The sequence below is a fragment of the Notamacropus eugenii genome, chromosome 2 (assembly GCF_028372415.1).
Source record: "Notamacropus eugenii isolate mMacEug1 chromosome 2, mMacEug1.pri_v2, whole genome shotgun sequence".
NCBI lineage: Eukaryota > Metazoa > Chordata > Mammalia > Diprotodontia > Macropodidae > Notamacropus > Notamacropus eugenii.
In genome coordinates, this window is record NC_092873.1 from 192,658,608 (window position 1) to 192,686,275 (window position 27,668).

Sequence of the window (27,668 nt, forward strand, 5' to 3'; positions counted from 1 at the left end):
GGAGTCCTCTCCTCTGCTGTCAATATATTTCCAGGTATCCTGCTCATACCCTCAAAAATATGCCATAATTTCCACTTTTCCTGATGGAATCTGCTTTGTCTAGAAATCCGAAATTTACTTTTCCCGTGTGTTACCTGCACCAAATCTCCCTTACCTTTGAGGGCATGGATTAGTCCATGTTAATGTGTTAATGGTTGTTAATGTGTTAAGTCTCAGCTAAGATATTTACGTTTTAACCAAAGGCCTCTTTTTGGATAATGTTATGAAAAGGGAGTCCATTCTTGAGAATTTCTGGCATGAAGGCCAACCAATAAGGGAGGTAGTTTGAGGGTAGGTGGGGCTTTTTATGTTCCTCTTAATATGTTTCACAAATAACCTCTCCTCCAGCCTCAGCTGAAATCCTAACTTGTTAGCAAAGCAATGACTTTCAAATTAAGACTATCTTTCTTGTCACTGTTTATTTCAGTCTTTTATTCCTGGTGAATTTTTATTTTAATCATAAAGTAAAAAAAAAACTCTGTGTGTGTGTGTGTGTGTGCTTATTGGTTTTTAAATCTCTAGGGAAAGAGGAATGAGTCAATGAAGAATGAAGTCACCAGAGATTCAGAACTCTGAATTTTATTCCTAGTTCTACTCACAATCTGATCTGATTTTGGAGGGGTCCTATAATCTGCTATTTCAGTTTTTCCATTTGTGCAACCTGCGGCAAGTCATTTCACTCCTCAGTTTCCTCGTCTGCAACATGAGGATGATTATATTTGCTCAGCTTACCTCACAGGATCATTGTGAGGATTAAGTGAGAAAACAGCACAAAGCATTTTGCAAACTGAATTCTTACACAGGTGCAAAGTGTTATTATTAATAGCTATCCTATGACTCCTTAGAGAGAAAATGTATTGTGAGATAGTACCTATAAATCATACTGAGATCTTCAAAGAATTATGAAGAAATACTCCAGAGATACACAAATTTACCCATGTGGGGACTGCTCCACTGGGGCTCATCATGGCTCTTTTATCCATCAGAAGAGGACTTGCTTGTGGTGCTGTGGCTGACATAATTGATCACTTGGCTAAGATTATCAATGGGCTTTTCCAAACTTAGCCAGACTGGATGATAGTCTGCTTGTCATCAGCTCATACTCAGAAACTTTCTTGAATGGTAGGATCTACCAGATTTTCTGAGCTACTACATACTACTACTGACTACTACTTTGGGAACCCAGGACACACTGGAATATGGATGGATAGTGAAATCTAAAGTAAAATTAAACTTAGCATCTGCTTTAACAGTCCCATGAGTTACAAAGTGTTTGATCATCAATTTGTTACTATTATCAAATGGCCACCTCCATTGACATGCTGGACCTAAAAGAAACTTGAAAAAAAATCTGTTTTTTTTTAAAGGAGTTTTTTAATTTTAGCACCCTTATTCGTAAGTTGGTATTATCTGAGCCCTGGATATGTTCAGTCATGTGCTTCTGTTTGTGGTCCATTCTGCCAAAGGGTATACAGACAGGGTTAGCACCACAGTCTCAAGTGTTCCTTAGAGAGACTAATACTGATGCACTTTTTAAAAGCCCACAACTGCAGGATATTAGAGAAAGTGCGGGTTAGTCAATCAGGTATTGTTATTTTTACTTATAGCTGGGCAGTCCATGCCTGTAGGAGGTTCAGAACTTTCTTCAAGGCATTCTCCAGTTTCACTGTCACATGGTCCTCCCCTGCAGTTGCATACTGTGGAAATAAAAACAAAGAACAAGAATTTTGGATTTATTACTCAATGGGAGAAATGACTGGTGCTTTCATGTTTGCCATTCACATTCTGCATTTGTGTACATATGCGTTCTTTGAGGGGGCTCACAACAAGACTTTATGATACCTTACCATGCAGTCCACCTTAATCATGACACAGAGAAAGGAGTGCATTTAAAAAAAGAATGTAGGTATCTCCAGGAGAATTTTTTTATTGAGGGAAAAAGTTAACAAAATTATTAAGGATTCTTTCCCTAGTTCTTCCTGAATCCAACTAGACCTGGGGGTCTTAACATTTTTTTTGTGTTATGTATCTCCTTGATGGTCTGGTAAAGCCTATGGACCCTTTCTCAAAATGTTTGTAAACATATAAAATAATAAGAAGGCAATTATATTGAGATAAACTTTTTAAAACCTATGAAAGTTCATAGACCCCTGAAATCTATTCACAGATGCCTTGGGGCTCCATGAATCCCAGGTTAAGAACCTTTGGACTAGACTACACAAATGCTTGGCTCCCACAATATTCTATGTTCCTTGCATCTTACTGTGGGCCATGTCACTGGGCAAAAGTAGACCCTGTTTTCTGAGTGAAAATTTCTTTCTAGTTTACTCCAGACATCAATAGTGATCATCTACGTGGCAGCGTGGCAGAGAAGACTCAGAAGAATAAACATAAGCTCCTGTGGTATGTTAACCTGGGCAAGTCAGACACTTCATCTTCAAATCTTCCTATGGGCATTGAAGAGATCATTAAGACCAGTCATAAGCATAACTGATATATTTGGATTGCTTTGAAATGACAGGATTCCCAGTGCTTATCTGTCATTTTACTTCCTCGAATTTTACTAATTGAAATTTAAAATCAATGAAACAAATGTACAACAACACAAACAAAACCCAGAAACCCTTCACCAGGTATAAAAGTAGGACTTCATTTACAAAATTTTAAAAAATGCTTGGTGACCTTTCTATACTTGAATAAAACTGTAACTTTTCCCACCTCTTAACTATCTTAAGGATTTGTGACGGCTTGGTGGCTCTAGAAAATTAGCTTCAAAGACATAACAGATTTATGATGTTTTAGTTGTTCCATAAAATGCAGATTTATTAATCAGTTCAGGAATATTACGACTTATTGCTGCAGAATATTTTTAAAGTTAGCTGATCTTCTAACAAAAATTTGCTATCTTGTAGGTTAGACTGAGCTTAATGAAAATCTTAAAAGAGATATTGAGATTGGAGACTGCTAGGTGGTGCAGTGGATAAAGTATTAGATCTAGAGCCAGAAAGACCTGAGTTCAAATCCAGTCTCAAATACTTATTAGTATGGCTCTGGTCAAATCAACTAATCTCTGTCTGTTTTAGTTTTCTCATCTGTGGAATGGGAATAATAATAACATCTAGTTTCCAGAGTTACTGTGAGCATAAAGTAAGGTAATGTTTGTAAAAGCACTTTGCAAATTCTTTTTTTCCCCCAGTTTTTAAACATTTTTATTTCAAGTTTTGAATTCCAAATTCTATCTCTCCCCTTACTCCTCCCCGAGACAGTAAGAAATCAGATATAGGTCATACATGTGCAATTATGTAAACATTTCCCTATTAGTCATTTTGTTCAAGAAGACTAGAATAAAAGAGAAAAAAGAAAGTGAAAAATAGCATGCTTCAGTCTGTATTCAGTCAATATCAGTTCTTTCTCTAGAGGCAAATAGTATATTTCATCATTAGTCCTTTGGGATTGTCTTGGATCATTCTATTGCTGAGAATAGCTAAGTCATTTACAGTTCTTCCTTGAACAATATAATATCACGTTGCAAATTCTTAAATGCTATATAAATGCATTCCATTATTATTATTTATGACTTTAGTTTGGCTATCACCAGTCTTAGTTCAGCTTTTCTCTTCCTGTCTAGTGTGAGCTGGCACAATCCTATGGCTTGGCCTCGTTCATTTCCAAGTTTATGCTTCTGGGTCTGCCATTAACTTTAGACTTTTCAGCCTGTGGGGTTTATCTTCATTGTCTTTTCTAGGTCATGCATGTTTATTTGTTTTTCTTCTTGCTTTTTCTTTTCTTTTTTGTCACATAGCTTTAGTAAGACAATCTCTCATTCAGGTAAGAATTTTTCATAGTAGTATTCAATAGTAAGGTGGTAAGCTCCAGAATCAGAAAAACCTCAGTTCAAATCCTGCCTCTAACATTTATTGCCTGTATGACCTTAGGTAAATCATCTGACCTCATCAAGTCTTAATTTCTTCATTTGTAAAAAGTGAGAGTTGACCTAGATGGCTTCTGAGGTGTCTTCCATGTCTATATCTAAGTTCTAACACTAATAGAATATTATTTTCATTCCCTGCTTGCTTCTTCTCTTCCATCATCTGCTCCACAAAAAACCAAGAAATATATAATCATATTCTTTTTTATTCTTAAAAGAAATCATCTGAAACAGTTTCCTGATGCAGCACACAGAAAAACCATGAAAAGCTTAGCTTATCTACTGGGTTCTAATTAAATTCAAATTAGGAATATTTCTCTTAGTATTACTGAAGTATTTATCAATTATAATTTTGGAAAGAGAGATATGGAAGAATATTCAGCATTCCACTTCTTACCCTCAGCTCTCTCTTGTGTCACTGAAAACAGAAGAAGATTTGAACATCTTGGGAAAATTGACTTATATCAATAAAAAGTCGTCCAATTTTTCCATTTGATAAATGTAAAAAGCCTTACAAAATCATTTTCCATTTTCTCAGTACCTTTAACCAGATTTAGAAGGATATAAATAGCTGAGAATAAGGTAGCTAGATGGTGCAGTGGGTAGGGCACCTGGTCTGGAGCCAGGAAGACCTGAGCTCAAATTTGGCCCAAGATACTTACTAGTTGTGTGATTCTGGGCAAGTCACTTAACCCTGTTTGCCTCATTTTTCTCATCAGTAAAATGAGTTGGAGAAGGAAATGACAAAATGTATGTAAGGTGAATTTTAGGGTAAGTAAGGTGGATTTTAGAGTGTGTAAAGGGAATTTTTCTTATTTCTCAGTGTTCAGTTTCCCAGGATCCATAGCCATAACAATCCCTGGTTCCCAAGTACTAGATACGAGTTCCCACAGTTATGGTTCAAAACATCTCCACCATGCTTGCACATAGTGGTATAATGGTAAATAACATGAATATCCACTGTGGCTACATAGTGGATAGAGGGATGAGGTGATGTAAACTTGTGAGGTTATTGCTGGCAATATGCCTTCTTTGTCCATTAGCCTATAAAACAGGTGGTCACTAGACAGTGAATGGGGAACCTTTAGGGTTGAATGCACAAATGCTGTGTGTGCCTCAACTGGCCCCCATTGAGGCTTGGGGGGAACCTTAGGGTTGAGAACACAAGCTGCAATGCTGTGCATGCTTTGATCAGACCCCATCAAGATTTGCAGAGAATCTGCGTTTGCCTCAGCTGGCCCCCACTGAGGCTTGAGGGGATTTAGGGGAAGCACCAGGGGAGCCTGTCTCCATTGACCCCATTGAGATATAGGGGTAATTGCTCCCCCCTTTCTCACTGGCCCCTGTGAGAAGGGTGATTAGAGAATGCTGTAGGAGTTTGTGCTCCTGTTATCATATCTTCTTCTGAGAAAATTAGACTAAAGTAAGATTATTAACCCCTTCTTAGTGTCTTTCCTGTCTGACCAAATCAAGAGTGAACCTGTGCTAGCAGCCCTCTAGTGTGCTGTGTTTATCTATCTTACACAAAACCACTCTAGTCTCTTTGCCAAGAAAACCCCAAATGGAGTCATGAAGCGTCTGAAATGGCTGAACAGCAACAATGAATATATAAGAAGAAATATTCTGCCCAGGTATATTTGTATCAGTTTCCTAGCTCACGAAACTTGCTTAATTTTCCATCTTACCCAAGTGATCTTGGCAAAAATATTTACCATTGATGAAACTGTGAAGCACTTTATAGAGAAGATAGTGTTACATAGGGAAAGGCTAAAAGGTGGCAGCTGCCAAGTTTCAATGAGGTAAATCTATCATTTTAATGGGGTAATCATTGTTTTCCAAGTGGACATGTATATGAAAGCCATGCAACCATACAGATATGTGGAATAAAATACCTGCACAGTTCTTGGCTATCCTGGCATCACCATAATATCCAGGGGCACACCGTTCGCATTTGAATCCAGTGGTATTCCGTAAGCAATTGCGACACTGGCCAGTAACTTCATCACAATCCTCAAATATCAGGTTGGGATCTGAATTTCCACTGCAGTCACATTTCTTGCAGGTGCTCCCGATCAGTAAGGGGTTTCCATAGTAACCAGGGGCACACCTGAAGGGAAATCATAAAGCATGAATAATTAACATCAACAATTTCCTGACTTTTTACCCAGCAGGTTAATTCTCCTAGTACTGTGGATAATAATTTAATAAAAGAAAAACACACAATCACTAAGAATTTTCCTGTCTGGCTACTAATATCCTAATGATAATTAGAGTCACAATATAAATTCTTGTTCCTGTAGTGCCTTAATGGTTACAAGGTGGTCAGACTCTCTGTAACTCCTGCTACTGGAAAAGCAGAAGCTGGTGGATTCCTTGGGCACAGCAGTTCAGAGTTGTTGTGGGCTAAGATGATTTGCAGAGGATGGGGTTCGTGGATGTGGAACATTGTCAGATTTCTTTGATATATTAATTAGTTTTGCTGATTCCCCCCCCCCTTTTTTTCTTTTATAAACTATTATGTAGTATGACTCTCTAAGAGGGATACAGGGGGAAATTTTATCAACATTAAAATGAAAGATATCAATATAATTTTTTTTATTAAAAAAGGAAAAACTTTGGCCCTAATTGCAGCCTTAGTTACCCTAACTGCCCAAATTGTGCTAAATTTTACTTTCTCTGGGAATTGTTCCAAGTTTTTACTGGGAGTAGAATAGTATTTCTCCTTCTGACTTATGAGAGAAATGATGTGTATATGATACAGTTGCACTTCATTAAACAAGTCTTTCATTTTCTTAGGACCCAGAACTTTAGTAGCTAGCAAAGAGCTTAGAGGTTACAAAAGTGAAATTTTATTATGAAGCAGGGAAATGGTCCAAAGTGACTATCAGAGCCTTAACTAGACTAGAGGGAAGGAGGCTTTGTCCTATTGCAACAGATTTTGAGGGAGCTGAAAGCATTTGCTCTGGCAACTGTCCCAGGGTCTCCAATGGAGAAATAAAGGTCACAGACCTACATGGTGTTGTCTTACACTGTGCAGGATTGATGTGGCCACTTGGTCTTGGAGCATGGTAACATTGTCAGGTCATGTGTTGTTGCTTCCAGAAGCCTGGATGGTGGTAGTGGTGATGGTGGTGGTGGTGGTGTTTTGTGTGTGTATGGATGTGTGTGACTAATGTCTAAGATCCTTTGCCATCTATCCATCCATCCATCCATCCATCCATCCATCCATCCATCCATCCATCCATCCATCGATCCATCGATCCATCCATTCATCCATCCACTCTGTCCTATGTTTTATTGGTATATATGTTACCAACCAGCTTTCCCTCTTCATGCTGATAACAGATGAGGTCCAGTTCCAGGCAAGGAGTGGTAAAGCTAGGATATCCTACCATAGCACAAAGATGATATTAGTGGAAACTTATGGTGGGTCTATGAATCAGGTTGGGTAGATCCCCTCCCCTGTTAACATGAAGGATCCACACATATTCCTGTCTCCTTTTACTGTGATTCACCCTTGTAGTCTCACTCCCACTATATGTCAGGGGAATAGACAGCAGGAGCACAAGGCATCCACTCATCTAGGGCACTGGCTGTAAGTATTATCCTGCTCCCCATCAACCTTTAAAAATTTATCCAAGAGAACTATTTCCTTTGCTGCTCTTGAGTACAGTTTGTACTATCCTGGTTCTCGTTATGACTCTGAGAAATATTATTTTGCTTTGTTTTCAGCGTCAGGTCACTCTGGGTCTCACTTCTGACATGTTTATGATTTCTTTGGAACTGACCAAAAGCCAAAGCTATGATGATATTGGGTTTGCTTAACACCCTGGCATCAGTCAAGTAATCAGTCAACTCAAAAGCAGTTACCCATTATGTCCCAGGTACTGTGTCACGAGCTAGAGAACATAAATAAAAAATGAAACAATCCCTCCTTTAAAGGATCTTACATTTTGCTGGGAGAAACTTAAAGGACTTCCATTTCTTTTTGAGAAATCTTTTTCTCCTTTGCCTAAGCATTGGTTGTTACTTAGTTGTATACTATTGTTGCTGCTGCTAATTACTTTTCATTTGTATGGATCTTGATGCTTTCCATAGAACTTGCATATACATTTTTCCTCACTACAACTTTGTAACCATATTGAGTAGGCAGGGATCATTATCCCCATTTTACAGCTGAGAAAAATGTACTGTTACTTGTCAAATATGTTACATGGCCTGCTAATGAAAAGCTCAGGACTAGGGCTGAGGTCTTCTGATTCCTTTTACACATTCCAAGAGCTGGCTTATTGAAATTCAGGTCGGTTCACCTCCACAGAGGCAGAAGATGTCTCTCTCAGTCAGGGGGAAATCTTGTCAAGGATTTAAATCAATGAAATTGGTTTCAAAATACTCAATACTTCTATGAATTAAAAAGCCTCCAGCTTGCAAAATAAGTTAATTTTAAACCCACTTTAAGTTGTCTTTGATCTAAAAATATTTCTTAATTAAGAAAATTAATTTAAAAAATTATAATCGAAGATGAGACGTTGGATTATTTTTGAACTCCTTAAGTATGTCTATAAACAAACTCCATTGTTTTTGAAGTCCTGAAGTTCTATTCAAGTCTCTCTCCATCTTTGCACAAGTTCCTTCTGCTACTCCTGTACAACCTATGAATCCTCTGAATTCTATCTATATGTGGGGATCAAAAGAACATCTATAATTCAATATTTAAATGAATCCAATTTCTCATCTATGTGTTTATTTCCCTTCATCTGTGCCAGCTGCATCCCATCAACATCTTTCCTGTGAAACAGCTGCTCCAAAGAAAGCTTCCCAACATGTTGATGACCTTGATCTTGCTCTCTTTACATTTTGAAAGTATTGATTGATTTCACATTGCTTCCCCTCAAGCACTCTAGATTCCCACCCAACTGGCCTTGCTGTTCCCCACATATGGCATTTCAGGTCCTGCTGTGTGCCTTTGTAAGATTGTCTCCCATACCTGAAATGTTCCATCTCCTTATCTTTATCTCTAAGATCCCCTACAGTTATTCAAGGCTTAGCACAGGAGCCACCATATGAGAGGCTTTGGCAGTAGATTAGATAGGAAGGCTGAGAATGAGGAGTCATGACTGACACTTAGGTTGTGAGCCTTGTTGATTAAGAAGGTGGTGGTAACTCTCAGTAGTAATAGGAAAGTTAGGAAGAGAGGAGATTGGGAGAGAAAGATAATGAATTTAGTTTTGGGAATGTTGAGTTTAAAAGTCTATGGGACACCCATTTCTAGATGTCTAGCAGGCAACAGACAATTAAGAATGGAAAGCAAGAGAGAGGTTAGTGCTGTACAGACAGATATGAGATTCATTTGTAGAGATGATAATTGAATTCATGAAAGCTGATGAGATTACCAAGTGAAATAGTATAAGGTAGAAGAGAAGAGGACCCAGGACAGAGCCTTAGTAGATATCCATAGTTCGTGGACATGAGTTGGATAAAGATCCCACAGAGGAGGCTGAGAAAAAGCAATCTGAAGGTAGAAAGAGAACCAGGAGAATGAAGAGTTATAGAACTAAGAGAGAAGAGAATCTCAAGAAGAGGGCGATGGACAATGAAAGAAGTTGAAGAGAGGTCTATGGGACATTTGAGGAAGAATGAAAAGGTTTGGAAAAGTCATTGTGCTGAGTGGGATACTGACTTGATTAGGGAAGTGTAAAAGCATTACTTTGTCACAGTGAAGGCCAAGTTGAAATGATTAACACAAATTTGTAGTGGATATAGACACCACAATTTCAGTATTTTTTTCAGCTTCATTCAGCAGAATGTGAGTAGGAACAAAGGAAGCCAATTGTGGGATTAATCCATGACTGAGCATTGGTAGGGCAACATCTTTCATAGGATGGGGTGGCAGGAAGGGACTAGAGAGAAAATGACCTCATGGAATTGAACTGGTTCACCAAGGGGTTAAGATAGGGAAGGGAGGTGAGTGCAGCCAGTGTAGGTATGATGGCCTTGAAAGAACTGGTGGTGGGGTATTCGAGATCATAGTGAGAAGGAAGAACAGGGCTAAATTTGTAAGGCAGAAGGAGAGTTATCTTGGCAGCAGATCATGATCAGGCAAAGAAATTTCAGAGTTCATGAACATGAAAATGGAACACTTGCAGATGATGGCAAGATCAGGGGTATGTCCATCTCTGCCTATATCAGGAGACTTAGGGTATGTTACAGCTCTGCTACTTATGGCCTGTGTGATTTTAGGAAAGTAATTTAATTGAACCTCAGTTTCTTGATCTTTAAAATGTAAAGGTTGATAAAGGTGGCACCTAAGTTCCCTTCCAGTTTAAAATCTATAATCCTATGATGATCCTACAGTTTGAGTATGGTGCAGAACTATACCATATTGGTAACTTTGAAAATTAAACATAGTAGAATTTAACTAAATTAGTGAGGTCCTTCAAAGTTGTCACTTTATAGGTGGAAAATGGATTTTAATATATATTCTAATTCATTCAAAGTGCAATTGTAATTGCCTTCAGTGTCAACCATAAATGAAAATCCTTCTCATAACTTTTGGATAATTTTGGATTCAAAATTGCATTAGTATTAGTAAGCACATTATTTGTTAGCTGGTACATAGTAGGTGCTTAATAAATGCTTGTTGCCTGACTTTTTTATTTTAGACAAATAGCAAAACTTAAATACATAGTAAAAAAAAAGAAAAAGAAACATTATAAACTTAAATATTAAACTTAAATGTAAAATAAGAAAAGAAAAAAATGTCATTTGCACAGCAGAACATAGAAGATTCAAAATATGTAGCAATAACTTATTTCAAGAAGGCCTATATATTAAATACTGTGTGTTAAGCTGAAAGCTCTCTTTTCTTTATTTCCTTGTAGGTTTTATTTTGTTCTCTGCTGTGCACTTTTTACTTTGTTCTTTTTTCCTCTTTCTCCCCTCTACACACCACCCCAAGGCTACAACTGAGCATGGATATATTTATATGTTGGTATTGATATACACATAAACATATACATATATACACATACATACACATATACATACATACATACATATATAAACACATACTTTCCCTAAGAGATTCTACTCCTAATTTTGTTATTATGTTTGTGTATATCTCTTTTTTTCCTATCTTTCCTAACTCCTCTATTTCTACCTGCAACCTTGCTCTCCTGTTACTTAACTTACCTCGACTCCAGCAATCCCTCCCTTATTCTCCCATTGCCTTAAATTTAAACACCCTTTTGTTCACCCCTTTGACCTATTCTGTTCCTCTCCCCTCTGAAGCTCCCTCCCTTATCCTCCCATTCCCTTAAATCTAAATAACCTTTTATACTCCCCCTTTTACACTATTCCCCTTTACCTTCCCCTTTAAAGATCCTTCCTGTATCCTCTTCCCCTCTCTATCCCCTTAGAGCTTTATTTCTTTTTTTCAAATTTAGAAGACTTTTATACTCTTCTAGATGTATATATACTTCTCCCCTTAAACCCATTCCCAATGAAAGTAGGTTTCCAGAACTAACAGCCTCGCTCCCTAATCAAATTCCTCTGTATTGGTTCTTCTCTTACACCTCATTTGTATAAGATGATTACTCTTTTAGCTGTTCTTGAGCAGTTTTACTTTTTTTCCCAATTAATTAATTTATTTTTAGTTTTCAACATTCATTTCTACAAGATTTTGAGTTTCAAATTTTCTCCCCATCTCTCCACTCCCCCACCCCAAAACACTGTGCATTCTGATTGTCCCTTGCCCCAATCTGCCCTCCCTTCTATCACACCCCACCCTTCCCTTATCCTCATCTCTCTTTTCTTGTAGGGCAAGATACATTTCTATAACCAATTACCTGTATTTCTTATTTCCCAGTTACATGCAAAAACAATTCTCAACATTCATTTCCAAAACTTTGAGTTCTAACTTCTCTCCCTTCCTCCCTCCCCACCCTTCCCCACTGAGAAGGCAAGCAATTGAATATAGTCTATATACGTGTAGTTTTGCTAAAGACTTCCATAATAGTCATGTTGTGAAAGACCACCTATATTTCCCTCCATCCTAACCTCCCCCCCATTGCTTCTGTTCTCTCTTTTGACCTTATTCTTCCCCAAAAATGTTTACTTTTAATTACCCCTCCTCTCATTTGCTCTCCCTTCTATCATGCCCCCCACACCCTACTTATCTCCTTCTCCTCTACTTTCCTGTAGTGTAAGATAGATTTTCATATCCTTTGACTTTTGGAATATCATATTCCAAGCCCCTCTATCCCTTAATGTAGAAACTACTAGATTCTGTGTTATTCTGATTGTATTTCCACAATACTCAAATTGTTTCTTTCTGGTTGCTTGTAATATTTTCTCCTTGACCTGGGAACTCTGAAATTTGGCTACAATATTCCTAGGAGGTTTTCTTTTCAGATCTCTTTAAGGAGGTGATCTGTGAATTCTTTCAAAATTTATTTTACCCTCTGGTTCCAGAATATCAGGGCAGTTTTCCTTGATAATTTCATAAAAGATGATATCTAGGCTCTTTTTTTGATCATGGCTTTCAGGTAGTCCCATAATTTTTAAAATGTCTCTCCTGGATCTATTTTTCAGGTCAGTTGTTTTTCCAATGAGATATTTCATATTGTCTTCTATTTTTTTCACTCTTTTGGTTTTGTTTTGTAATTTCTTGGCTTATCCTAAAGTCATTAGCTTCCATCTGCTCCATTCTAATGTTTAAAGATCTATTTTCTTCAGTGAGCTTTTGAGCCTCCTTTTCCATTTGGCTAATTCTGCTCTTTAAAGCATTCTTTTCCTTGTTGGCTTTTTGGACTTCTTTTGCCATTTGAGTTAGTCTATTTTTAAAAGTGTTAATTTCTTCAGCATATTTTTTCAGTCTCCTTTAGCAAGCTGTTGACATGCTTTTTATGATTTTCTTCCATCACTCTCATTTCTCTTCTCAATTTTTCCTCTACCTCTCTAACTTGATTTTCAAAATCCTTTTTGAGCTTTTCCATGACCTGAGACCATTGCATATTTATTTTGGAGGTTTTGGATGCAGAAGCCTTGACTTTTAGGTCTTCCTCTGAAGACGTAAGTTGTTCCTCCTCATCTGAAAGGATGAAAAAAAATACCTGCTCACCAAGAAAGTAACCTCTATTGTCTTATTTTTTCCCCTTTTTTGGGCATTTTCCCAGTGAGTTACTTGACTTTTGAGTTCTTTGTCAAGGGGAGGGTATACTCTGGGGATCTGTAAGTTCTCAGTTCTTTCAAGGTAGCAGAATCAAGGGAGAGGAGTTTATTCCTCTCTTGACCTACACTCTGGTCTGTGAGCAGGATTCCCTCTCTAGAGCCTCCACCAGCTCCACCACACATGCCAGCATTCTTCCTCATCTCCAGGGTCACTCAGGGAAGAGATACAGATCAGCTGTTCAATTCTCCCAGGGGCTTTAGGCCAGGGCTCCAACAGTGGAAGTTGCTGCTGCCTGTGGCAGCAAATCTTCTGTTGAGTTCAGGTTTTTTTTTAAACAGAGTCCTGAAAGCCTGAAAGTTGATGAAATGTCCATTTTTCCATTCAAAATTATGCTTAGCTTTGCTGGGTATTATATTTTCAACTGGAGGTCCAGTTCTTTTGCCCTTTGATATATAGCATTCCAAGATCTGTGACCTTTTAGTGTTCCCAGTGCTTGGTTCTGTGTGATTCTAATTGTGGTATTATGTAAATTTTTTTTCTTGTTGCTTGTAATGTTTTGTCCTTGATCTAGGGGTTTTGGAATTGAACTATAATATTCCTGTGAGTTTTCCTTGTAGGATCTCTTTTAAGGGTTGATCAGTAAATTTTTTTCTGTTTCTACTTTCCCCTCTTGTTCTAACACATCAGGACAATTTTCTTTAATTATTTCTTGCATTATTGTATCAAGATTCTTTTTTTTATCAGAGCTTTCAGATAGTCCAATTATTCTTTTATTTTCTCTTCTTGATCTGTTCTCTAGATCCATGGAATTTCTTATGAGATGTTTCACATTCTCTTCTATTTTTTATTCTTTATATTAAATGTTTTTCATCTCCTATAACTTCACTAGTTTCCCCTTGCCCAATTCTGATTTTTAAGGAATCATTTTCTTTCTTAAGATTCTGGATCTCCTTTTCTAATTGGTTGCCTTTCTTGTCATAATCTTGTTTTTCCTGTATTATTCTGATTTTTCTTTTTAATATTTCCTCAATCTCTCTCATTTGATTTTTAAAGTCTTTTTAAAAGTCTTCAATGGATTCTTTTTCAGGCAGGTGACCATTTGATATTACACTTTGGGGTAGAAGAGAATTTCTTTGCTTCAGTATCTTCCTCTGAAGATGAACCCCAGTCTTTTCCATGAAGCTCTCTGATAGAGAGTACTTCTCTGTGGTAGTTTTCTATGGCTGGATTCTTTCTCCTTTGCCTGCATATTTTTGTGCTTGTGATAATATAGTTTTTATAATCACCTCTAGTCCTGGGGTATGGAGGATTGTGCCTCCAGTCTCTGATCCTCTTCATTTCTCCCCTCTGACCTTGAAATGAAACTAAGACCTCCAGTCTCCTGTAAGTGCCCACAGTCAGTGGTGCCCTACCCCATTGCTTCTGCACTCACTGGGCTTGTGTTGGTTTTTCTTGCTCCACTGCTCTTCCTAGCTGGAATTGGTGTTCCTTGTCAGCAGAGGTTTCCTTGATCTTACCCAGGTTAGCTGCCAAATTCTCCTCATTGTTCCAGAGGTAAAAGTTCCTGTGGCTGAGGCAGCCTCCCAAACAGCTACCCCTAGACTTGCCACTTGTTGTTACAGTGGACCTAGCCTGGAGGTGTTTACTCTTCACTGGGAGGGAATCTAGTCCTGGGATTTTTCTTCTGCTCTTCTCCCATTGTCCCAAGAGGATTCTTCTTCTGCCCTACTCATTTATTTTCATTGCTCTGTTTGCCTAGAGGTGCTATTTTATCTCTTTTATGAAGGAAAATCTTGAGAGCATGAAATTTTCTGACCTACTTCTCCATCTTCCCAGAATCCTCCCTGACTGACTTCTAATAGCTTGTTGTCCTTTCTTAAAGTCCAGTATAATCTCAAAGGACAAATGTTTACTACCACTTAAGATATTCAGCATAAGGAGTGAGAGATTCTGAAGGTGATTTAAAAAAAAAAAGAAATTCTGAAATCCCTCTGAGCAATACCAACATGGAAGGAATAAATACATAGTTGAATCCTTTGACAAATATGATGTTCATTGGAACTATAAGTTCTGTTATGTTTGCTAAAAAAATGAGTAATATTATCTTATAGACTCACTTTGTGAAAGTGCAATTGAAGTATAGAAATGAGGACGTTTGGTGGAGGTTGGAATATTTAGTTTTCATGGAAGAAATGGAATTTGATTTGGGTTTCAAATAATGGATGGTATTAGCATAAGAAAAGGAGAGAGGAAGGAACATTCTAGGCGAGTAGAACAATGGGAGGAAATTCAGGGGTGTAAAATGGGTATGACTAAAAGGGTGTCCTAAAAGTCTTAGTGCTATCAAAGCACTGAACAGTATTGTTCTAAGACTTTTGGGACATCCTGTATTTTCAGGTCTGATATAAAAGAGGTCTGAATAAGAGAGAGGATATAATCAAAAATAGAGGGAAACAAAATGAGGCCGTATAATCGAAGATCTTGAAAACCAGGCAAAAATGCTTAGATTTTATATGGTAGGAAACTCAGAGCCACTAAAGATTATATAGGGAAGAGAGTTTTGACTTAAGAGTCAGAGCGCCTGGGTTCAAATACCACCTTTTACTTCCAGTGTGACCTTGGACTGGGCACTTATTTTTTCTGGGTCTTAGTTTCCTCGTCTGTAAAATGAAGGAGTCATACTAGATGGCCTCTGAGGTCCCTTACAGCTTTAAATAGATTATAAATTCTTTGAGAAGGATTGGCAAATTTAAAATAGTGTGTAATGATTAGGCTAATATCAACCCACATTGTTACAAAGATTTTGTCTTTCTTTCTTCCTCTATCTTTCTTCCTTTCTTTCCTTCTTTGTTCCTTTCTTTTTTTTTTTTTTGTAATGGGAGCAGGGTAGGAGGAAAGAGGAGAGCTTAGTAGTAGGGTTGCCAAAAAAAAAAATCCAACATTGAATCACTGAAGCATTAAAACAAAGCATAGATGAGGAAGTAGGAAATAGATAAGTAGAACAGCTTTGAATGTTGCATGATGAATTTATTATACATATTAGATATGTATATCTACATACAACTTACGTAGATATACATATCTAATATGTACACATAACCCTTGTAGATATACATATCTAATATATGTATATACATATAATATATGTATAGATATATAGCATATTTAAAGGAGAAGCAAGCTGTATGTAAAAGATTCGTAGTTTCACGTGTAATCCTCTTTTTCTTATTTTATTTGCTATTTGTTAATTTCAGAATATAAAAAAATGAACTAATATTGATGTCATGAAGTCCTGGTCTAGGGTGGTAGGAACAGAAAGCAGGGGCAAGACATTTTTGAAGGAAAAAAAATCAACAATATGTTTGTAGGTTTATGATTTCAAAAATATTCATTGGACACCTCACTCAAATGTATTGTTCTAAGAGCTTGTGGGAGAAGCAAAGATAAAGGAGATATAGTCCCTATCCTGAAGGAATTTATAAGTAAAATATATACAATAATTGAAAAAATGTAAGACACAAACTAGGGTATTTGGATATCTTGAACAAGGACAGGACTTCAATAGCAGAACAAATGTGACGTGCCAAAAAGGCAAAATTGGAGAAATGGTTAAAATTAGTTCCTCCACTGATGCTTTCTCATGCCACTGAACCATGAAATTTATCAGAAATTTGAAGCCCAGACCAGCCCTAAGTTACTCCTCCATAGAGACAGGGCTGACCTTCCACTCCTTTAGTTCCTAGGCCATATGGTCAAAGGCTTTCTACTCACTTTCCTTGGCTACAGTCCACTAACCATGAGACTTAATTTATCCTCTCCTCTCTATTTTATTTTTCTTTATATGGTCTCAAAAGAGTTATGATCCTGTTGATATCCACTTTTCCACAAGGGTAAATTCACCTTGTCTTTTTCTAGGCTAATTCTATTCACCTAAGAAGCCTTTTTGGATATACCTTCAAAACCATAATTCAGTGGAAGTTCATCAAGAATATCCCTGGACCTTATCTTTGGCTTAGGGCCTACTCCCAATTCCCTATTCATACTTATAATAAATCCTGAAGATTTTCTTGAATAAAAATACAGATGTTAGCATATTAATAGCCCTGCCTCTGGTGCTGAGTGTTTCTTTCCCAGGAGAACATGAAACTTTACAGTTAATTGAGCATTGGGCTGGGTAGAGGAAGCCTTGGTTCTATTTCTAGCTTTGCCAAATGACTCAATGAATTCAGGGAAATGAGTGAAGGTAATAAAGTTCTGAGGCCAACATAATGAGTGTGAGACCTGAATTTCATGATTTTAGTTGCTTAGGTTTTCAAGAGTGAATATCAACTAGAAAGAAGTTATTTCATGGAAAACAGATTTAACCAAAAATCATTATTTTCAGCATCCAAGACTACCTTTCTGAAGGTGGTTATGTGAATAAGGTACAAACCCACTTCTGGGTGCTTCCCGCCCATCCCCTGCTCCTCTTCTTTCTTTGATTTCCCTAGATATTTAGCTAACATGTCCATCATCCACCACTGAAGGTTTCTGTGACCAGTGGCAACTCACCAGTTACCCTGGTTCATGAAGACTCAAGAATTGTCTCCACGGTCTCTAGGGTATTGGGGGTGGAGAGAGAAAACTGGGATAATGCCACTTCATGTTTTTATAGTGCTTTAGAGTTTTTCAAAGTCTCTTCATCTGAGCTCACACAAACTCTGTGAGGTAGAAAGTGTAGTAGTTATAGAGGGAAATATTAAGAAGAGGTGAAGTTACTAGCCAAATAACACATAGCTAATGAATGACATGATCTTGACTGGATTCCCCAGATCCTCTGAGACTGGCTCAGGGTTATTTCCTATTTCAAAAACATAGGCTGGTCATCTTCCTGTTAGAAAGTCGCACTCCTTACCAGGGAAATAGATTCATTCTAGAAGGATTCTCTGGACAATAAGAGAATTACTTTTTCAGAGGAATTCTCTTGATGTATTGAAGATGGAGATCATACTGAATTCTTGATCTTCTGCCTAGTGGTGTATGCTAACCTGAGAAGTTCTAGAGGTCACATTTAATTCAATTTGATTCAATTCAATTCATGGGGTAGTGAATAAGGTGCTAAACTTGGGTCAGAAAGACCTGTCTTAGACACAAGCTGGGTGACCCTGGAAAAATCACTTCACTTCTCTGGTCCTCAGTTTCCTTATCTGTAAAATGAAGGGTTTGGATCCAATGATCTCTAAGATTTCTTTCAGCTCTAAACATATGATTCTCTGAATTTAATTTAATAAACACCTTGAGATTAATGTACTTGCTGTCCTGTTTTTTTCTCTTATATTCTTAGATGCCAAGAAAACAGGGATAACATGATCATTTAAAAAAGCATAAAAAATAGACACCAATTAATTATCTTCCAGTTGAGCAGAGGAGAAAATGTAATTAAAGTTTTATAGAATGCACTGTAATAGACCTAAAAGGTTGACTTGTTGAAATAGGCTTAGAAAAACTTTGGACTGGGAGTCTAGACTTGGTTCTAGACCTGGCCTCACTAACTAGCTATGTAATCTAGGTTGAATTACATCTTCTCCTTTAGGTTCAGTTTCTTCACTTGTACGTAGCAATGGTCAGGCAGGGCAGGGTGGTGAACAATGTGGTTCATTCAAGAGTATTCAAGTTCTGTTTGGTGATCATGACACTTTCTGATCTCTATATACCCTCTTCCCCAACAAACCTTTCCAGACTTCCTATACCTTGCACTCCACCGTCTACTCTTCTTGATCCAGGGACATAGTCTTCTTGAGGGTACTGTCTTTTGTCTCTTTATGTGGCAGCATTTAGCATAGTGCCTGGCACATAGTAGGCACTTAATAAATGTTTATTAATAACAAACATTTAAATAATAAAATAACAATAATAAATACTTATTGACTGACTTAAAGGCTCCCTTGCTGTTTCTCACATGAGACAGTCTATCTCCTGACTCTGGGTGTTTTCATGGACTGTCTCCCATGCCTGGAATGCACTCCTTCTTCTCTGCCTCCTGACTTCTTTTAAATCCCAGCTAAGATCCTACCTTCTATAGGAAACCTTTCCTAATCTTCTCAGTTCTAGACTTTTCCCTGTCTTGATTATCTCCAAATTATCCTATATACAATTTTTTTGTACATTGTTGTTTGCTTGTTGTCTCCTCCATTCTATATGGTGAACTCTTCAAGAAGAGGAACTGTCTTTATTTTTCTTTGTATCACCAGTGATTAGCACAGTGTCTGGCAGCTTTATGAATGTCACTTGACTAACTGACTATTTACCCCTATTTTATTCCTAAATCGTTGCCTAGATTGATTTCCTGACATAAATTTTTCTTTCTGTTCTATGAAGATGTTACAAAACCTCTCTCTCTCTTTCTCTTCTCTCTCTCTCTCTCCTTCTCTCTGCCTCTCTGTCTCTCTCCCCTCCCCCTTCAATTTCTTTCTCTCTATTATATTTCCAGTAAGTATACCCAGACCACCAAAATAGACACTGTTTATAAAGAAAAAGTAAATGTTTAAAATAAAGAAAGAGAAACACTTTTCCTCCGCTAAGGGAAAAAGCTTCAGGCTCCCATGAGCTCAAGTGGCCATCCCAGCTTCTTATGCCCTCTCCTTCCATAGTATTATGCTTGCTTTCAGTCCTTGGCTGGGTTATTGCTTTATTCTTTCAGAAAGAATAGGTATGCTTACCTTAAGACTAAGAGTTCCTTTCCCAGTTCTGCTTTAGGCAAAATCTAGAATTAGGAAGACCTGAGTTCAAGTCTGACCTTAGATATATACCCTAGGCAAGTCACTTAACCTCTGTTTGCCTCAGTTTCTTCATTGGTAAAATAGGGATTATGAAGATCAAATATAAAAGAAAAATTGTAAAGTGCTGAGCACACTGCCTGACACATAGTGCTATATAAATGTTAGCTATCATTATCATTATTAATGACAGAAAATTTGTTTTCCTTTCAGCAATTCTTCCTAATACCAAGCTAAATTTCAAGGATGAGAGATCTAACTCTAACTTAATGGTGACTATCCAGCACATATTCTAAATCTTCCTCTCTGCAGACTAAGTAACCAGATAATGACTATTTGTCCAATGATTACCAAACAACTCCAAACTGGAACTCTAAGTCTCTCTCACAGGTCCATGCAAATGAGTAGGTAACCTGGGAAAGAGACAGCCAGGCAATCTATGTTCCTAAGTCATTATTTTTGCTGGTTGCTTGATTGTTTTTCTGGCTTTTTCATATACAAAGGAACACTCCAAGTCATTTACTAGGTACCTATGAGTCTACTCAAAGTTTTGCATTCATTTCAAGGCTCAAAATGATCCACTCCCATCTGAAAGAGAGTCACCTTTGCAAAGTGCAGATGTAGTCTGATTGGGACTTGCCAGTTTCCTCAGAAATGAGGAGATTGGGTTAAATGATCTCTAAGGACTCTGTCCAGCTCCAAAATTCTACATGGACAAGACTAAGTTTTGTTTTTGTGTTCAATTCTTTTTCTCTTTATTTGAAACCTCATGTATATAGACTAGATTGTATACTAGAGCTGGAAAGAATTTGACATCATCTACATGCATTCCCTCATTTTATAGAGAAAGAAAGGAACAGATCATAGAGATGAAGTACCTGCCTATGGTCACAGCAGGAATAAGGGTTAAAGACAGGATTTAAACCTGGATCTTCCCATTCTGAGTCATGTGCTCTGTCACTCTGTGCTATCTCTTGACTTTAATTACATTCATAGTTTGGAGGTGACCTTGGGTTCTGGAAGGTTATGTCAGTAGAGTGCAAAGCCCAAATTTTGTTCAATTGTTTTTTCAGTTGTGTCTGACTCTTTGTGACCCCAGTTGGGGTTTTCTTGGCAAAGATACTGGCGTGGTTTTCTATTTTCTGCTCTAGCTCATTTTACTGATGAGGAAACTAAGGAAAGCAGAGTTAATTGACTTGCTTAGAGTCATACAGCTAGGAACTATCAGAGATAAGATTTGAACTCACAAAGATGACTCTTTCTGACTCCAGGCCTGGCACTCTATCTATAGTTCCACCTTAGGTCCTGCCAAATTGGAAAGGTTTTGAGTAAATAGCTTGATGACTGATTGTGTATCTATCATCCATGGACAAGGCAAATTCATCACCTATTTGGATTCAGGGTAATGAATTTTTATCTTATAAAATCCTGAAGACCATCTAGCAAGCTGGAGAGTTTGTGATTTGCCTTAGTGAAAAGAATGCTCAAAATCAAGAAATGTGGATCCTCAACCTTGATAAAATGAGAGGTTGAGATGATCTCTCCAGTCTTTTTCATTTCTAAATCTAGGACCTTATGAACTTAAGCCTATTGGGCAGCTAAATTAAAAACGGAAGCTCTTGTACTGTTCCAAGGGTCAATAGCAAATTAAAAGCAGTAGACTTAAAAGTAACATAGGAAGGAAATGAGCATTTATAAGCACCTTTTATGTGCCAGACATTGTACACAATTCTTTATAAATATCTCATTTGATCCTCACAAATGACCCTGAGAGGTAGGTACTATTATTATCCCCATTTTAAAACTGAAAAAGGCAGTTACAAAACTAGTAAATATCTGAGGTCAAATTTGAACTGAGGTCTTCCTGATTTCAGGAACAGAACCCTATCCACCACGCCACCTAGCTACCTCTGTTACTGGTCAGACTTGATTACTTCCTTTATGATGAGGTAATGTTTATTTCTAAGATAAGTTCTTGAAATAGTGCTGCTTTGGTGGAAGTGGAGGGAGGAAGGGTGGAAAGTACTCAGAGTGTGTTCCATGAATCAGTAAAGGGCTTTAGAAGAAAGAGCAGATGTTATGAATCTCAGTCCCAGCTCTTGTCTGTAGTTATAGTCACAGTCCACGTGATCCCCACAGCCTAGGAGTGGTGTGACAATCATTTCCCACAGTGAATCGAGCACTGGGCCTGGAGTGAGGAAGATTTGAATTTAAATCTGGCCTCAGACTCTTACTAGCTATGTTACCCTGGGCAAGTCACTTAGCCCTGTTTGCCTCAGTTTCCTCATCTGTAAAATGAGCAAGAGAAGGAAATGAAAAAACCATTTCAGTGTCTTTGCCAAGAAAACCCCAAATGAGGTCACAAAGAGTCAGACACAAATGAAAGGATTCAGAACAGCAACAAAAATGGAAAAAGGTCCTAATCTCAGGACTTGTCTGAATTTGGACTAAAGGGAGAGCAGGAAGGTCCAGATGAGCCTCAAGTATGAATTGGAGCACCTTCATTCTAGACCTGTATACCAACATTTGGTCAGGACTACCTAAATCCAACTTTCTACAAGAATCTTTCCTGCTGGGCCCTCTCCCCTCCACTGTCGTCCCTCAGATTTTTACTATTTAAAAAAAAAATCACTCAGTTCAAACTGGTGATGAGCTATCGAATAAGCTAGCTAAACATTTACCATATATCTTGTACCTATAGAATTATTTAGAATGTATAGAATTGCATGTTATTTATACCTTTAAAATGTGATCTACTTGAGAGGAGGCAATGTGTTTTTGTCACCTTTATTTTATCCTCACGGCTTAGCCTGGGGCAGCTAGGTGGTGCAATGGATGGAGTAGTTGGCCTGGAAATAGGAAGACTTGAATTCAAATACAGCCTTAGAAACTTACCAGTTGCTTGACTCTGGGCAAATCATTTAACCTTTTTTGCCTCAGGTTTCTCAACTGTAAAATGAATTGAAGAAGGAAAATCCAGTAACTTTAAGAAAACCTCAAATGGGGTCATGAAGAGCTGGACACCATCGAACAGCAGCAAAAGAGCTTAGCCTGGATCTTGGCACATAGCAAATGCTTAATAAATACTTATTGACTGACTGATTGTTGACTGATTCCTGTATGCAAGTTATCTGGGTCACTAGAGAAGGATCCTCCTATTCACTTGATGAAAGTCCTGAATTTAATCTGCCTGCACTAGATCAAGGCCATTAACTCTTTTTCACAGGGATCAGTAAACACTCCTTAGGTAGTAACTTTGATTAATCCTTATCAAGCTACACTGACTTTAAATCACAGATACTGAGAAGAAAGGCTACAAGGCTTATTAACAATCCTCTCCACTACCCAGTGACTAGAAAATGGCCAATCTGGGGAGCTGGGTGCTCTTTTCATTTTCTCCTTAGATAATAGTGGCTGTCACACCTGGGATCTGATATTCATCATTAGGTCTTTCTAGGGGGGAAGTGCAATCATGTTTTCAGCTCCCTGTTCTCTATTTTGTCTTGGTTAAAGTCTTCCTACCCAGCTCAAAGCCCAGAAACCTTTTGATTCCTCAGAAGCTTTCTCCCTCTCTTTACGTATTTGACATTTCAAAATGACTATAGGTTAAGTCCTTTTGGGAAATGAGTGTCTCTTCCTTTATGCTCTTCTTGTGCAACGATTGTACTCATTCCCTTGACGCAGGGTCCATTTCTGGAATCCCAGACTATCCTGTTAAAATTTGGACTGTCTTTCCCATATATAGTGTTCAGTTTGAGTCCTAGCCTCAGTGTGTTGATGGCCTTCCTCAAGTGGAACACAGTTTCTTCACCAAGGCTAAGCTCCTGCTCCACCCAGAGTCATATAATGACCTCTGGCTATGAAAGGCAGACCAAGCTTTTATGGTACTCCCTGCTGAACCCTTCAAATCTTGAGGGGAAGCTGCAGGCAAAGAGTAGGTAATGGTCTTTTTGAGGAAAATGAAATGATGTCTATGTAAGTCTCTCTAAGCTAAAGTCCTTTTGTCTTAGAAAACAGCATTTGATAGGGGGTAGAAACTTTAGAAAGTCACTTGCTCAAAAGTCTTATATCCTGAGTAGTGGGGATCTCTCTTTGAGTAGAATCTACAATACTGTACAAGTTGGTGTTGGGTCCATACTCCAAAGAAATCAAAGAAAGAAAGAAGAAAAAGATCCATCTATACAAAATATTGTGCTTATTTTAGTCCCAAAGAATTGTAAATTAAGGGAGTGTTCATTGATTAGGGGAATGGCCTAACAAATTACAGTACAGGAATATAATGGAACACTGTTATACCTTAAGAAATGACAGAAGGAATGGTTCACAGAAACTTGGGAAAACTTGCATAAACTGATGCAGAGTGATGTGAGCAGAACCAGGACATTAACACAGTATAAGAACAATATTGAAAAAACAAATAATTTTGTAAGACTTGAGAACTCTGACCAACACAGTGAGACTATGATTTCAGAGAATTGATGATATGGAATATTATTCACTTATTGATGGAGAGATGATGGACTAATATACAAAACATGAGATAAAGTTTTGGGCATGGCCAATGTGGGAATTTGTTTTATTTGACTCAGTACATTTGTTACAAAGGTTTGTTTGTTTTTTTTTTTATGTGTGAAGGAGAGAAAATAAATGCTTGTTAACTGAAAAAGAATAAAAGTTAATTTTAAAAGTAAAGAACACTGGTTATCCAGTCAATCAATTAATCAATCATCAAGTATTTATTTAGCACTATGTGACAGGCTCTGGGGAAACAAATACAAAGAATTTAATAATCTCCATTCTCAAGAAGCTGATATTCTAACAGCAAAGATGAATATGTACATAAATATATCTTTGTTGTTCAGTGGTCATGTCCAACTCTTTGTAAGGTTATCTTGGCAAAGATACTGCAGTGGTTTGCTATTTCCTTCTCCAGCTCGTTTTACAGATGACGAAACAGGCAAACAGGGTTAAGTGACTTTCTTATGGTCATAAAGCTGTAGTGTCTGAGGCTGAATTTGAGCCCAAGTTTTCCTGACTCCAGGCCCAGAATTCTATCCACTGTACCTCTTTGCTGCCCGTAAACATACATAGAAAGCTCCAAAGAGGGAAGCAGGATGCTGATGAATGGTATAGGATCATTAAAACCGTCATGAAAGTTGAGTCATTTTTTCAGGAAAAAAGGTAGAGTCAACTCATTTTTTTTCCTTCAGTCTGTTGTCTGATATAAGATGCATACATTCTCTGGGATAAGCATAGTTTCTGGGCCTTTGATTTTTATTAATGTAGGGTATTCTTGGGTAAGGAAAGTCTGTCTACCAATCCACGTCAGTACCTTCACTGCAATGTATGTCTTAGCATTGCTAAAATTGTTAAAACATTAAGTGACTGGCCAGGGAGAGTTACACAGCCTATGTATATCCAAGGCAGAGCTTGAATTCTGGTTGCAATGGTAGCTCTTCATTCACTAGGTCACAGTGCTTCTCAGGGGAAAACTTATTGTTGTTTACAAAAAACCCCAAACATTATATTACAGTTTAATAAAGGTAAAGTATATAATGTTGAGCAAAAAATACAAGTTCAAAACTTGTTCACTCACCTTTCACAGTTGGGTCCAGCATATTTTTCTTTACAAACGCACCGTACCACCCCACTTTTCCTATAGCAGGACACTGCAAAACTAGAATTTAAGATGAGAGAATCAGAAAAAAATAATATAAATGGACAGATATCTTTAATTTTTTATTATCTCATTGCAAAATACTGCCAGAAAATCTTGCTATCAAATTTTCACTTATTTTTATCACTTAATATAATCAACCATGTCCTTTGTTGACAAAAAATAGTTTATTTTATACGATTTCTTTCATTTATCTTAGTCTGACTACATAGCATGACTACAGTGAAAATATACTCAATAGGAAAGTATATGTAGAATCTATACAGAATTGTATGCAGTCGTGGGGAGGGAGGGGGGGAGTGGGGGGTAGGTGGGGGGGATAAAACCACAATTGTATGGCAGTGATTGTTAAACATTACAAAATAAAAAATAAATAGTTTATTTTTATATTATTAGTTATAATCAACACTTATGGGAGCTTTAAGAATTGTACAACCCTTTACATATACTATGACCTAACCTATTAGGAGCAAAACCCTTTCCATAAATTATACCCTGATTCATTAGGAGCTTGAATCAACCACTGAACATTTATTAAACACTGACAATGTGCCATACCCTATGCAGACACTGGCAATACAAAGACAAAATGAAGTAGTTCTTGTTCTTAAGAAAAAAACCTTGACAGCAAGATTCTCTGATAAATGTCTCCGATAATGCTTTCTCTGATAAAGATATGTAAAGAATTGATTAAAATATTTAAAAATATCGTTGTTCCCTAATAGACAAACGGTCAAAGAGAAAACAGACCCTTCTGAATGTAAGAAATCCTGGATATCAGCATTCATATTAATTGTTAGAGAAATATGAATTTTAACAACTCAGGTTCTACTTCACATCTATTATATTGATCCAACAGATGATAAAAAAGGAAAATGACAATTGTTGTAGGAGAAACAGGAAGAAAGCCTCTCCCATGTACTCTTGGTGGAGCTGTAAATTGGTCCAGCTATTTTAGGAGGCAATTTGGAACTATGTTCCAAAAGTGCTGCCCTTTGACCTAGCCATATCACTCTTAGTCTTAAATTTCAAACAGATCAAAGAGGGGAAGAAAAAAATCCATATACAAAAATATTTTGTACAAAAAAAGTTTTAAAGAACATTTTGTACAAAAATAGCTATTTTTGTTGTAGAGAATTGGAAACAATGGGGGGTGTAGGTATCAACTGAGGAGTAGCTGAATGAATTATGATATATGAACATAATGGAATATTACTATATCATAATAAAGAATGAAAGGGATAGTTTCACGGAATCCTAGAAAGTTTTGCATGAATTGATGGAGATATGAAAGGAACCAGGAAAATAAGCTCTATAGTAACAGCAATAGAGTAAATGAAAGCAGCTTAGAAAGATGAAATCAGTTTGATGACCAACTCTGCCTCTAGAGGACCAATAATGAAGTATATTTCCTACCTCTTTAAAGAGGGGTGATGGAACCAAGGAATAGAATGTGACACACACAAACACATACACACACACATATATACTATACACACACATAGATCTAGCAAATGTATGGATTTGTTTTGTTCAATTATGTTTATTGTTCCAAGGATTGTGTTATGTTTATATATATGCATGTATATATATATATGCATATATACATATACACATACATATGTGTGTATGATACATATATATGTATATATATTATATATAAAATTATTATTTAGGGGAGGTTTTGGTGGGGAAAAAAGGGTTAGTGATAGCACTGTGAACAAAAAAAATAAAAAAGGTTCTTTAAAACATTTTTTAAAAGGCAACAGAAGGAATTTCAGAGGGAAACACAGACAAGCAGGATAGCTTTGAAAGTAGCATGTTGAATTTATAAATATTTTAAAAAAGTAAGCTGAATGGTTCAGAGATTCATGGTTTCATACACAATCCCTGTATAGGATGTGTTCTCTTTTGTGTGTTAAATTCAATATCAGTCTGCCACCATAATCATCTCATCTTCCCTGTGAATTTTGCAAATAGAGAAAAGATAGTTTTTTCTTAGATGAGTAGTTTGAATCAGTCTCAGCTGTGATTCTATTATTTTTTTTTGTGGTAGTAAAGCCAAGTGGGTGCCTATAATTTGGAGAATGGCTTAAT

The 27,668-nt window shown here is 37.2% G+C and overlaps 1 protein-coding gene across 4 annotated transcripts in view; it reads right to left on the reverse strand.

Moving 5' to 3' along the window:
- The window catches only part of LAMA4 (laminin subunit alpha 4), a 200,191-nt gene that overhangs the window by 98,178 nt on the left and 74,345 nt on the right, over positions 1-27,668 (reverse strand). For 3 of the 4 annotated variants that reach the window (XM_072643066.1, XM_072643067.1, XM_072643069.1), the window contains 3 exons: positions 25,491-25,571; positions 5,860-6,074; positions 1,641-1,736 (listed from right to left, as the gene is read on the reverse strand). In XM_072643066.1, the coding sequence (XP_072499167.1) occupies positions 1,641-1,736; positions 5,860-6,074; positions 25,491-25,571 (392 nt within the window). The remainder of the gene's footprint in view (positions 1-1,640; positions 1,737-5,859; positions 6,075-25,490; positions 25,572-27,668) is intronic. The other variant, XM_072643068.1, reaches the window with a different exon arrangement.